At 32.4% G+C, this 14,866-nt stretch overlaps 1 protein-coding gene across 4 annotated transcripts in view; it reads right to left on the bottom strand.

The window, feature by feature from the left end:
- The window catches only part of Strn3 (striatin 3), a 90,076-nt gene that overhangs the window by 17,326 nt on the left and 57,884 nt on the right, over window positions 1-14,866 (bottom strand). Inside the window, exons 8-12 of one of the 4 annotated variants that reach the window (XM_020169786.2) lie at window positions 13,940-14,050; window positions 6,359-6,499; window positions 2,157-2,290; window positions 682-857; window positions 448-495 (exon numbers count right to left, since the gene is read on the bottom strand). In XM_020169786.2, coding sequence (XP_020025375.1) covers window positions 448-495; window positions 682-857; window positions 2,157-2,290; window positions 6,359-6,499; window positions 13,940-14,050 — 610 coding nt within the window. The remainder of the gene's footprint in view (window positions 1-447; window positions 496-681; window positions 858-2,156; window positions 2,291-6,358; window positions 6,500-13,939; window positions 14,051-14,866) is intronic. The other 3 variants (XM_074068212.1, XM_020169797.2, XM_020169807.2) reach the window with 3 other exon arrangements.

Below are 14,866 nucleotides of genomic sequence, written 5' to 3'. Positions count from 1 at the left end.
TATGCAAATACGAATAAAAATAAATAAATAAAAAAAATGAAAACTATGTGAGGGGCTGGAAGTCATGCTTGGCTAGTAAGCACGAAGCCCTCAGTTCAAACCGCAGTTACACACACTTGTACATGCGCTTGCACAGACCTGCAGGAAACTTTAGGTAAACATGTACATTTCAACAGTACTGTTGTAATTTATATACTAAAGTAATCAATAAAATGAGACATGGTGGGTATGTGGAGTGGTTCAAGTGGTAGAGTGCCTGCCTATCAATTATGAGGCTCTGAGTTCAAGACCCTACCCCACCCCCAAGAAAAGAAACACTGTTCAACTAGTATGTATTTTCTAACATTATACAAACATTGAAAAAATTTCAAGGTTTGAGGATTGGTAGGTTATAGTTATTAACAATAATCATGATTGCTAAGTAAGTACTAATTCAATAAAACTTACATGTGGGCCCTAAATGTGTAGACAGGCTCCACATCTAAAGAGGCACTCCTAAAAGAGGGGAAAAAAAAGAATGGGGGAAGAAAGGCAATTAAGTAACCATAGATCACTGATGTATATTAGAGAGGCATTAGGGAGATCAAATGTGCATACAAAAGATACTGGACAGAAAAGAAGAAGAATTACTCAAATAAGCAAAATCAGAAAGAAAAGATAAGCTAATATTAAAATACTTACTTTTTGGCAGGAACTGTTTTTTGCAAGTTCCAAAGTTTCAGGGTATGGTCCTCAGAGGCAGTAACCAGCACAGGTTCTATGGGATGAAAAGCTAATGCCCGTACTCCATCAAAATGGCTACGTAGTGTATACTTGGGATTCCATGTCTTTCGGAAGGCATCTTTATTCGCAGGCAACTAAAAAAGAAAATGCACACTATTTATTGATTAAAAAAATCAATAAACTGTTAGGCATGTGGAGTTTTTGTTTCTTTTTGGTGTGTTTAAAATATATATTTAAAACTGTTCTGCTAAAATGTCCAGTGGAAATTTAACATACCTTAAAACTTTACAAGTCTTTACCATTTAATAAGAATTAAGAAGAATAATTTCATTAGCTTTTCAAATACCTAGGTTAAGTGAAGAGTTTCTTAATTTATTTTTAGCTAGCCATCACACTAAACCCAAAGTTCCTATTAAATGTCAGATGAGGACAAAATATCTATTATTGTTGCAATACTTTACAATGAAATAAAACAAAACAAATACACATATATTACCAGATATCCAAAGGTATAGTACTAAGCAGTACAGTTGTCCTTTAGGAAATTTATTAGCATGTAGAGTTTTCAAAGGTATTTTCTAAGTCTGAAATAAGACCTTTTAAAAATATTTTCATACTGCTTTCCTAATTCTTGATATTGATAGGTGAATCATTTTAACATTCATCTCTCCATTGATAAAGATAAGCTGTCACTTATAAAGCAGCGAAAAGTTTACTAGAATTTAGTTGCATGTATACTTTAAAAATATTAAGGAGAATAATCCAGCCCACCAAGGCTGATGTCTCTAAAAAGCATGTTTACGTAAGTATAAAATAAAGAAAAAAAGAAATGTTAAGGAAGAAAAGAAATTGCTGAAAAACTGCAATTCGTTCAATTTAAACAAGTATAGTTAACTCTCAACTGGATGTTAGGTGTCTAGAAATTACTGAATCTAAGACTGATTTTACCTCTAACACTGTTCTTCCCACTGCCTTTCTGTTGCCCTCAAATGGAGTTAATTATTCAAGAAATTAATCAGGATGCAAACTAACTTTAGCATTACTGTTAAGAAAAGCTCAAAACTAAAACATGCTTTTTAAGAAATATCCTGAGGACAAATAACTGATTCAGATTATCTATTTCTTGTCAACACCAAAATATGGTTTACTTTTAATAGATAACTGAGAGTTGACTACTCAAGATGTGTTTTACTGGCCAATATTTTAAGGTGAATCACCCAAACTTCTAGCTAATCCATGAAAATATCTAAGAAAAATGTAAACACCAAAGAAAGTTATAAAAGAAAAGCTACACGGCACTTCAAATCAACACATTGACACACTTAAACTTATCTTTTCCATGCACCTTGATATTAATTGTTTTATAAGTGATTCCAAAAAATAAGGAGCCTTCTATTAAAGCATTAAAAAATTAAAAATAAAACTGCACTTACATCATAACTATAGTCTGCATCATTTGTTACCGTCAAGTCTGCAAGGTCTCCAAGGCCCAGTACACTTAACAAAACATCATCAGAACCCATAATAAATGACTTGCCTCCTCCAGATGGAAACGTTATTGGTTCAGCTATAAAGAACAAAACCTCTTCTTAAATGCTGAAAAATCACACAGTACAAGACAATATTGTGGGGAAATTTAATCACTAAACAGTTACAAAGTTCAGTAATATAATAAATTTCTATTTTTCAACTTCCACTCAAAAAAAATTCTATTACTGAGTAATAGTAGTAAGTGTGTTAAAACTACAAATACAGTTACCTTCCACAAAGGAAATATGGGCTACATGTATTATTGATTCAGGGTGGTAGGTTAGGCACAAAAACTGTGTCTACTTAAATCCCTTATTACCTCAGTAAATTGTAACTACTGTTTACTTGTTAAATAAGAAACAAGGAGCTAAATTATTAGATTTCAGTTATTAATGGAGAACAACCTCTACTATCAATGTCAAAGTAGTGCATAAAGTATTTTTTAAAAACTCAATAGGCTGCTGCTAAGTCCTTTTGCTTTCTAAAAAAGTGCTAGGTATTCTAGTCCCCGATAAAAATATAAACAGTCAATGTTAATGGTTTCCAAACAGTCTGCTATACTTTGTATCAGCTAGTAGTAACAAAGGTCTAGGGAAAAGGCCACCATTAATGCATTTTCCTAAAAGATTAATCTGTGTGTTCTTCAGAATGCCTTCCAGCTTTGGAGTTTTGGTTAGAGGATTTTAATTTTAATGTCCTTTCATCTACTATGACACTTATGAAGCAGTTAGTTTATATTATGTATAGAACTTTGTGTTTCAGATCAGAATTACTACTTCATTTTCAAACAAAACTCAAAGGAAAACTTCATTTTACTTAACTTACTTCACCTGTATCATGTGCTTTATTACAACTTTCCATGTTGATATTAGCAGTTCCAATTAAAGTGTTCTTGTCTCTATAGATATTATCAACCAATTAAACTGTCATAATCTGAATGACAGACTATATACCATTATCTAAAAATATTTTGCTGTACCAGGTGTAGTGTAAGTAGTAATTTTCAACATTATCTCAAACAGTATGCTTTGAAAGCAAAAGGTTAATATTAAAGATGGCAAGAGAAAAATATTTGTCATTATAATATAAAACAACATATCAAAAGACATTTAAAGTTTTTAAGTTTAAGAAAACATTAAAAAACTCAAGATGATAACTTGAAAATTTATGAAAAATGATATAAATTTAACTCACTTCAGGAAATATATATAATAGACAGTTATCACTATAAGTTACAAATAATTCTTGGAAAATATAATTCATATATACTATGGCAAAAGTAAAATTCATCTTTCTTAGAATAGTTTATTGTTTTATCCTATCAAAGTAAGCCATATAACTGGACTCATATAGAGTTCTAAAATGAAGTTGTGATTCAGAAATCTAAAGTTATCTGAAAACGTGATAGAAAAAAATATACAGGGATGCTAAATTAAACACTACTTTAATTAATCTCTCAATGATTCTTACTGATCTTTCCTACCAATATGGAATACATAAGTTATTGGTAACACCAGAAACAGCCAATAACTATAAAATCAATAGTTTAAAATTCTAAGGACAAGTACATGAAAGTCATTAAGTAAAATTTACTCAAAAGCATTTTTTACTAATACAAAGAATTATTTTTTAAGCTTGTAATTTGTTTCTAAAACAAGTTTTTAAAAAAAAGCTACAATTCCTTCCACTCACAACTATACAAATATCCACTCACATAAATCTAAAAACCCAGTAAGATAACTTTACCATATTAATTAATTTCCTATGTTACAAATTCTTTTTGCAGGATTATTTCTGATCAACAGTTGGTCATACTTAGGGGCACATGAAATACCTTAGCAATCATGAGCTAGTTTTACTGGAATTTTAGAATAATTACACATGACAAAAAATTAGCGTAATAACTTAGCCATAATCACGTAACTACGTTCCTGACCCTTTCTCTATAGAGACAGATCCTATTTTTATATACAGCCAGTTCTTCTGTTTATTTGGTATTCATGTACATATATATGCAAAAAATTCTTAAGCTATTATTACTTTCTGTACTAGCCATCCCTCTGGCATACAGTAATCACAGTAAATAATTTGTTTTCACGCGTTTCCCTTCCACTGGAATTAATATCTATCCTACAAGTTCATTTTCATAAATGTTTAACCAATTTCCTGTAGTACATAAGTATAAAGATGTCATTAATAATACAAAAAAAAATAACATTACTAAAAAAGTAGTTTTAAATTTAATGATAGAAATTATAACACTTTTTGTAGGTATCCTAAGAGATTTCATTAAGTAACTCAGAAAATACTGTAATTATATTAGCATTTTCTTTTATGGAAATCTTACAGTCTACTAAATGGGATCTTGTAACAAGGTCCTTGTCACAGTTTATAACTAATCCTTTTAATGGACCCTTTGACCAAGGAAATCTGTAGCTCACATATCAAACTTCCTTTCTTGTTCTTTATAAACTGAGGTATAACATGAATCTTCAAAAAGCTCAACAATTTCAGTTCCCACTGAAATTAGATTATGAACTCAATTTAAGTTCAAACTCAAGTCTCTTTAAATAACAAATTTTTTGAAGGATTCATCTTTTGAAAAGTATAATTAAGTTCATGCTTATAAAATCTCCCCACTTACCCTCCTCTCCCCATTATGAAAGACATCGGTGGCTTGTATTTTTTCTTTAAAACAAACATAAGCTTATAGAAAGAGCCCTAAAGATTGGTTTTTATTTAGAGTGAGCCTTGACTAGCTTCTTCTACAAGTTGGTATGAAACATTTAGAAAGCTCCATATTGCTGATATGGCTTTGTCTTAAAACTGCAAAATCTGCCATTTAAAATGTAAACTACAAAAATTTTTACTAAACTATACTACACATTATTTGGTAAATAAAAGCTAAAGAAGCTAAATTGCTTAGTGCACAAAATGAAAAAATATAATAGAGTCCTGTATGCATTTAGAAAATATTTTCTAGAGGAAAACAGGAAAATAGGTCAATGGTAGAAATGATATCCAGAAAAATCAGGCTATTTTACTTTTCATTCCTTCTGCATTGGTTTATTGGAGATTTTTGTCTTTCTTCAAACTATTCTATAGATAGAAAAGGTAAAGATAAAAGAAATAAACTAAGGTGAGGAACAATGCTAAATTATCTAACTTTAGCTGTAATAAAAACATGTCACTACAGAAAACTTGAAGGAAAACAAAATGTAGTAAAATATTTTTGACTGTTGAACAAAACCTCTTACACAGCAAAAGCAGAAACATCAATGAAATTAAATCTATGCCATATTAGTAAATTATCATATATATTAAAATAATATTTGGTTAAAAATTCAGATTCACTGCTTAGAACTGTAAATGTCTAGACCTGAAATTATAAATTAGTCAAGTATATCTATGCATCTTAAGTTTTTTTTCTGAAACTGATTTTAGCTGAAGTAATACTTTCATTGACCATACATTTCTGGTTTAGACAAATCTTAGAAAATTACTAAGTTATGAATACTTGTTACCAAGTTAAAGAATAATGTTTCTAATTCTAAGACAATTAAATTAGGCAACACTTACATATATTTTTAGAAGTAACATATATGTAAAGTTTCAAGCATTATGCCTAACACTTGGTTGTTTTCTAGTAAGTGGTAGTAGTAGTTACTAAATTTAAGCCATATGACAAACATTAGTTTTTCTTCTATGTATTAATTAAAGTTTATTTGTAAACTGTTGGTTTTTTGCTCCTAGATCTATAAGCTAAATTAGACTTAAGGAAGGTATTCTGAATTGACCTATGATGGAAACAACTCCTCCTAACAATAAAAAAAGGAAAGGAGAGGAGCAAGGAAAGGAGAGGAGAGAGGAGAGGAAAGGGGGAAAGGGAAGGGGAGGGGAGGGGAGGGGAGGAAGAAAGAACTAGAAGGCAAAAGTTTCAAAGTCCCAAAGACAATTACACAAAGAGCTTGCCCAATACCTTCTCTGAAGATCAGATAAAGTGATCTTCAGCATTTTACACAGCAGCAAATGTGCAATATTAAAATGTAATTTGGAGTTAAGGTCTTCTGCAATGTAACAAAAACACGGTAGCTAAATTTTGTACCTTCCTCTGCTCTTGCACCTTCATGATCAGTCATTCTAGTAGAGGCTGACCTAGACTGATTAATGATTCCTGAAGGGATGTGGGGCAGCTCATCATCTCCCAGATCAGCTATCATGTCGCAGAGTTTTGTCCTGTTGACCCCTGTAAATTAACGTCAGCAGTAGAGGTTCATTTAATGGCTACCGCTTGACTTGCTAGCAGCCTTAGTAAACCAATTTACTAACAAAACAAACTATTAAGAAAAAGTCCAAGTTATTAAAATACCATTTTCTATACCACCTCCCCAAAACATAAAGAGTTTAAATATTTAAAATATTTATTAGTCTCTGGATATCTGTGTATCTTAAAGAGATTTTAAACATACAGAGGAGGGAGGGAGATAGAGAGGGAGGGAGGTGAGAAAGAATGGGGAGGGAGGAAGAAACTTCTGTTACTCAATTCAAGTTCTGTAAGTTCACAGACACAGAACATACTATTAAAACAAAAGAAAATGTTGGTGTTTAAGGTTAATGTTTACTAGTGTAAAGAATAAAACATGGCCTTTTCAATTCAATTCATTATTTTAAAAAGTTAAATAAATACAAATGATATATATGAGGGTGCAACAAACAATTAACTTTCCCTGGTGTTTTCATGAATATTTTCCTGCCACATTAGCACAAACTTGTCATTAACAAATTAGCCCCAATTTGTTAAAATTTGTCTCAAAATGGTTTTGTGCCTTTCCAAACCTGAGGATTTATGAGTGCTCTGATTTCTTACAATGATATGAAAAGTCAATAAAATGTCACAGATCATAAATTTAAAAGAACTTCAGCTATTGCCTGGATAATCCAGGTCAAAATATGCAAACTCAGAAGCTTCTGCAGTATTGTGGAATAGTCTTTAGTCTAACACTGAACCTTAAAAAAAATGGCAAAAATCATTTGTTTTGAACCATGTATTCTGAAAGAAAACTTAGTCTTAAAGTCAGAAAAACGTGCAGGAGGCATGGCTCAAGCACTAGAACATCTGCTTAGCAAGCGTGAAACCCTGAGTTCAAACTACCTACCCCCCAAAAAAGTCAGAAAAGAGAATTCTTCAGATTCTTTTTCTACTGACTTTATTTCTAATAAAGGTTTTCATTCTTATGAATTTTGGTAGTAAGACTTTTTGTTGTTGTTGGTACTGGGGTTTGAACTCAGGGCCTTGCAGTTGCTAAGCAGGTGCTCTACCATTTGAGCTATGCCCCCAGACCTGTAATAGATTCTTTTTTTAAAACCATTTCCAAATTCTACTTCTTGGCTTCTATCAAATTGAATAGCAAGTTAAATTAACCTTTCAAAATTATCACACTTACTGTATCATCCCTTGCTTAGAAACCACAAAATCCAATACTGGTTGGATCAAAGTTAACTAAAATCTTGGACTTAAGCTTGCAAGTGGTTCATAATCTGATATTTTTTCTATCCAACCTTTACTTTTAACAATCTATAATACAAATGCCTTTAATTTTCCAGTCAAAGCAACTTTCACAAAATATCAAGAACAGCAAGGATTTTCTGCCACATTTTGTCATATCTGCCTTCACTTATTACTCAGAAGGGTGAGAGTAATTCCTATAAGCACACAAAAAAACTACTATCTTCTGACATGTACTGCCACTTATCCAAATTCTAATCATTCCTCCAAACCAATTCTATCTTCTTTCCTCTATAAAGTATGTTCTCATCTTTCCCTAATACTCTTATTGTATTGTGTGCACCTTAAAGTTTGACTTTATTAAATATTAACTTTTAAATAATTTTATTGTGATATGTAATGTGAAACATAACACTTATTTTATTATAGATAATGTGAAGGAATAATTTTCCTATACATATGAATTTGGAGATACAGAAGGGAGGGAAAGTAAGAGAAATATGAAAGTTATTGTTCAAATTTAGGATCCCAATTTTTGTAATTATTATTATTTGCATATTTACAACTAAACATTAAGTCTATGTGTAGTATAGTGCCAAGTTTAGGAAAAGATAGAAGTTCCCTGCTCTAATCCTAGTTTCTCAAAAGCTATCAAAAGATGAAAACAGACTTCATAACCAGAAATCAGTCTTCGCTATACTCTGCAGAGCATCTTTAAACTGCCAAATTACTTTTGTTTGTTGGTTGCAGATTAAACCCAAGGACTCATGCATGCTAGGTAAGCATTCTACCATGGAGCTATGCCTAGCTCCTCAGTGCAAATTTAATATCTTCTCATTTCCTTTCTAAACCTATTTAATATTCTAAATATAACAAATCCAACAAACTAATTTCAAATAAAATTGTGAAATCTGAAGAGCAGTAAGAACGTTATAATGGTATTGGTGTAACAATGTTATACATAATATTAATATACATTTAAAGGCATATGTGAAGACACATTACATATTAATTAAAAAGCAGTTCTTAATTACTGCTGAAATTTATAGGAGAAATACCTTTTCTAATTCTTATAGCTAGAAAAATTTTTTTAAAGTTGTTTTATTTCAGTACTGGGGTTTGAACTCAGGCCTCATGCTTGCTAAACAGGCGCTCTACCACTTGAGTCACTTCGTCAGCCTAACAAAAAGGTTTTTTTAAATGACAAATCATAATATAATCCTATATAAATGTCCAACTTTCTAAGTTGATTGTAGCACAATGAAAACGCTAATTACACCATACCTATAGACTGATTAGTGCTATGTCAGTGTTTTTAAATTCATGCAAACATACATGCACACTCATTACACAGGAAAATCCGTCTTCCTAAGTATTTCATTACTGTAAGTAAAGTAGGACTTTTTATGAATTTAACATTTTCCCTTTCTCAAATATGCCTGGCCTTTGATAATCAACCTTTCAATCTGAAGTGAAACCAACTGTTAACAGCCAAACAATCCAGACAATGTAAGTTTATTTTACAATCTGTTCCATTTTCTATCATCATAATTTCAATTTTTATCTTAAATAAATTATAACAATGCAATTTTAAGGAACAGTAACTTGAGCTGCAAAATGATTCTGTGGTTTAAAAGAGTTCATTGATTGAAAGAGTATGTTTCTGATCCTGGGCAAAAAATGCCTCAAATGTTTCCAGGAAGAATGGAAGAGGAAGAGTGAAGGAAGGAAAGCGGGGAGGAACACAAAGTAAGGCAAGACAAGAAGAATGAAGGGAGGGAGAAAAGAAAGGAGAAACCTGAGGTAAAGAACTGAATGGGTCATTTTTAAAAGTGTGAAACAAAAGCCAGAAACACAAAACAACTTCATCCCTTCGTTGAAAATAACATTCCCCACTGAGTTCAAGGTGTAGGCTCTGAGTTCAAACCCTAGTACCATACACACACAAAAAAATCATATTCTATGTACAGAAAAGTTAGGATAAATGAGATTAGTATTATCTTGTATTAAGAACCAAGATCACAAACACACATATTCTCAAAATGTGGATGTCTGAAATGGAGAAAGGCGAAAAATCTTTTGAAGAAAGAAGATAACCTAATCTTACTGATCAGTCCAAATAATATGTGGCATAGGAATAACAACAGGCTATAAGAACAAGGGCACCTATGAAAGAAAAATTGATTATTAAAATACTCAGTTGGAGCTTTCCATGCTCATAAACACAAACAAATAACAAAGGAAATCTTAAAAAAGATTTTTAGCCCTTCTCATATTCTAAATAAAGTCTTCACCTTTCTGATGTTCAAGTATATATATATTTACAGAAAGAAAAGGACAAAGCTAATGTTAGCTCAAGTGCCAGCTCATGTGTTGAAGGCTTGGTCCCCACCTGATGGTGCTGTTGGGAGGTGGTGGAAACTTTAGGAGTCTGAGGCCCACGAGGAGTTAGTAGGTTATTGAGGGTGGGCCATTGAGGGTTTTCTCACTCTCACTCTCTTCCCCTCTTTCTGATCACCACGAAGTCAGAAGCAGCTTTGTTCTATCACATTCTCCCTACCATGATATTCTCTCACCACAGGCTCAAAATGATGGGTCAACTAACCATGGGCAGAAACCTCTGAAACCGGGAGCCAAAATAAATCTTTTCTCCTTTTTTTTTTTTCTTTGAGATAGGATCTCATGGTGCAGCACAAGCTGACCTCAAATTTGCAGTCCTCCTGCCTCAGCCTTCTGATGCTGGAATTATAGGTGTATGTCACCCTGTAATCCTTTTAACCCCAGCCCTTTCCTCCTTTTTAACTGTTTATCTCAAGTATTTTGTCCCAGCAACGGAAAGCTGACTAACACCATAGGTATGTACTTACAATATATACGAGGTTTTGGCAGGTAAGAGGACACTACTGTATTTCTTTGTTTCAGCTGCATGATGGATTCAGAGCCAACATTTTCTTTTTTTTTTTTATTGTTTCATTATTCATATGTGCATACAATGCTTGAGTCATTTCTCCCCCCTGCCCCCATCCCCTCTGCCCCCTACCCCCTCAATACCCGGCAGAAACTATTTTGCCCTTATCTCTAATTTTGTTGAAGAGAGAGTATAAGCAATAATAGGAAGGAACAAGGGTTTTTGCCAGTTGAGATAAGGATAGCTATATAGGGAGTTGACTCACATTAATTTCCTGTGCATGTGTGTTACCTTCTAGGTTAATTCTTTTTAATCTAACCTTTTCTCTAGCTCCTGGTCCCCTTTTCCTATTGGCCTCAGTTGCTTTTAAGGTATCTGCTTTAGTTTCTCTGCGTTAAGGGCAACAAATGCTAGCTAATATTTTAGATGTCTTACCTATCCTCACACCTCCCTTGTGCTCTCTCGCTTTTATCATGTCAGAGCCAACATTTTCAAAACTAACTGTATTTAAAAGCAAAAGTTGGCTTGGTGCCAGTGGCTCATGCCTGTAATTCTAGCTACTCAGGAGGCAGAGATCAGGAGGATCACACAGTTCAAAGCCACTCAAATAGTTCTCAAGACCCTATCTCAAAAATACCCAACATAAAAGGGCGGGCAGAGTAGCTCAAGAGGTAGAGTGCCTGGCTAGCAAGCATGAGGCCCTGACTGAGTTCAAGTCCCAGTACTGAAAGAAAAAAAAATAATAATAATTACAGAATTGTGTAAAGGAAATGCAAAAATCCAACATTATTCCTTACTCTTCCTGAAACACTCTATTAAAACTTCATCTTTGTATCTACTTATATGTATAACATTAAAGACAATGGTGTTTGTAAAAGTATTTTTAAAAATCAGAAACAATCTGAAAGCTTAATAATGGAGTCCAGATTAAATAAACAAAATGAAATACTACATAACCACCAAAATTTTACATTTTAGAAACATTAAGAAACAATGAATTTTAAAAATAGATTTTTGTTGAAAAATATGAAAGGAACATTTATGTATAAAGCTTTTCCCAAGACTTTATGAAAAGATAGATGGATATATGCCAAACACTAGATGTAGTTAATTTTTTTGGAGGCAAGTTTTACCTTTAGCTTTGTATTCCTATATTCTTTTTATATTGTCTGAACAAGAAGCATACGTAGCTTTTTATAATTATACGAAGTTAATTTTTAAGAAGACATAAAGTCAAAGTTAAATGGACCAGTATTTTATTATTTAGATAATACTATATTATGAGACAAAAAAGCCTAGAGACTTCAGATCCTGATTTAACCACAGCTTCCTTTCACCCATTTCGTACATTGGGTTCTCCAATATTTCCTGACAACAGGGCAGCTTTTAAAAAAAAAAAAAAGAAGTGAAAACATATAAAGAAGAATACTGTTGGCATAAAGTGATAATCTTCTATTAACTGTTAGCAAACTAGGCAAATTTAAAACTGTAGTATGGGCTTATTAAAAAAAAAAAAACAATAAATTCAGGCTGGTGGGGAAAAAAACCCAAAATAATAAATCCACATTTTTTTGTAAAGATTTAAAATTATAATTTTAGTTCATCTGTTTTTATTATTTCTTGAACAGGCACTTAAAATTTTTTCCTAAAATTTTAACCTACAACTAAAAAAGACCTTGAGTCCACTTATATTTTATTTCTAAACCTTGAAAACATCTAAAATCAGGGTGGAGTTCAAGCAGTAGAGTGCCTGCCTAGCAAACCAAAGCCCTAAGTTCAAATCCCAGTGACACCAAATAAATCTAAGTCAAGTTATAATCTATAAGGAAAAAATAAGTGGAATATCTGTTGTAAATTATAAGCAACATATCTAACATTTTTCCAAAGAAACCTTCAGTAGATTAAGTCAGTATATAACATATAATATAAAATAATCCAATATTAAAATGACTTCATTTCTTAAAAAAAAAACCTAAATGCTAAAATTCAAATGCCCTTTTACCTATATTAACTCAATCATGCACATTCATACTGAACATGCACTCATTATAAGTAAGTGATGTTAAAGCTGAACAAAGCCCTGGCCAGTACTAAATGTTTCCAAATATAATGAGCAGTTCATGATACAGTCTGATAAAGAACAGTTTCTGCTTTTATATACAAGCAATAATGTCAACTAGCATAAACCTGTAAAAAGAAATTGTATAAGAGATAAAATTCTCAAAACTCCACAAATTAAATCCCCCAATAAATGCTTTATTGAAGGAAACTCACATATTTCTACTGCACTTACCATTTTATAAACTAATGTATTTGTCACTAGAGAACGGAATGTGAATTAATGCCTCCACTTCTTTTTTGTCTTTATCATGCACTTCTTTCTCCTTAATACAGTTAGAGAGGGTCTGTGGCTGCACTTATACTTTTATGGTACACTAATCAAAATACAACACAGTAGAAACTCACCCAGGCACCAGAAGTTATCCAGCTGTTGACCAAATAAACCTTACTATCACCACTACCCTCATGCCATGACCTTCCCCTCCCTACTAGAATAGCCAGGAGATTTTTTTTTTTTTTTTGTAGTTGTGATTTGAGTTCAGACTGTGTGATCAGAAAGCAAAAACTAAAGAAAGCTGGGTTTGTTTTTTTTTTTTTTTGGAGGAACTGGGATTTGAACTTGGGGCTTGGAGCTTGCAAAGCAGGTGTTCTACTGTTTGAGACACACCTCCAGTCCATTTTGCTCTGATTATTTTGAAGATGGGGTCTTATTTCTCCAGGCTGGCCTTGAATTGTGATCCTCTCGATCTTAAGACTCCTAAGTAGGTAGGATTACAGGCATGAGCCAATGGCACTCGGTTTATGGAAAGAATTTTCCTACTCAATGTATTTAAGAATGGCCAAGCTAAGTAGCTTTAATACATATGTATTAAAAATAGAGAAATGTGTATTTTCTCCCATTTGAAAAAATTTCTATTATTTTTAATTCCAATGTCAGTATTCCTTATAATTTGGCCAACTTTTACAAGGTTAAAAAAAGCCTCAAAATCCTCTCTTCGCCCTTATCCACACATCCAAGTGATTTTCCACTTGACCAATGAACTTATTCTAAATTATTTCTAAGTAAGTTTCAATTATACAACAGACAAAGTTTAAAGTTAGTTGCCCCCTTTATGAAACAAAAAATAAAATTACACAAAAAATAACAGAACTGAAGAATCTTTTTTCTCAAATATTGGTATACAAAAATAATAGTCAGAATCTGAACTTACTCTTCACCCCTTTCTTCCCCTTTCGCTCCTTCTTGTACTGTTCCTTCAGTTTACTTATTAGTCCCTGGTCTACATCCCAAACCTCAGCAGTTGGGGAGAGGTCATCTTTATCTACATGCAGCATATTATTAAAAGAAAAAAAATCAGCAGTTGGCAATGCAAGCTGTTGGCAGTAAAATGTTATAGCTTTACACAATCATAATGAAAGTAGTTTAATAGCATCTACTCAAAATACTTTAAAGGTGCAGCCTCAGTTTTGGTACTCATAACTCCAATTAAATGCCCATTTCGGAAGTTTCTAAGCATTTATTATCAATAACAATTAAATGATGCATCCTTTTTATGTATCACAAATTTGAGGTTTGTTATTATTTCAATGGACTGACATTAGAAATCTAATGTTATAAAAATAGATCACTGCATCTTTATAAAAATTACTCAGCCGGCATCATAAGCAAATGAATGAATTACATGCGAATTAATCATAAAAGTGCAAGCTGGAAAGGTCAGTGCCATTTCATTGATGAAAATATTCATGCACCTTCTGTCACATTAGTTCGGCATGCACATGATAACTGTATTAATGGAGAGGCATTCTACTAGAATATAATACACAGACACATAGTTCCAGAATACAATGTCTAAAATAATTCACATAAAGCATTCAAAGATTCCTACCTTTATCCCCACTAATTAGTTCAACATCTTATTACCTTCTTTCATTTGTCTATTGCTACGATTAGCGCTAAAGCAAAAACAAAAATAAAAAACAAAAAACAAAACAAAACTCAAATTCCACTAAACAATTTCCTTAAGAGTTGATTTTTTTTCAGGGTATGATAAAACAGTGACAGATAAAAGCACAGAGAAACAAAAGTATGTACTGCCTCTTCTAAAACAGAAACTTGAGCTGAATGACTGTATGTA

This window comes from Castor canadensis, chromosome 3 (assembly GCF_047511655.1).
Source record: "Castor canadensis chromosome 3, mCasCan1.hap1v2, whole genome shotgun sequence".
Taxonomy (NCBI): domain Eukaryota; kingdom Metazoa; phylum Chordata; class Mammalia; order Rodentia; family Castoridae; genus Castor; species Castor canadensis.
This window is presented reverse-complemented; position numbering and strand designations above follow the sequence as displayed.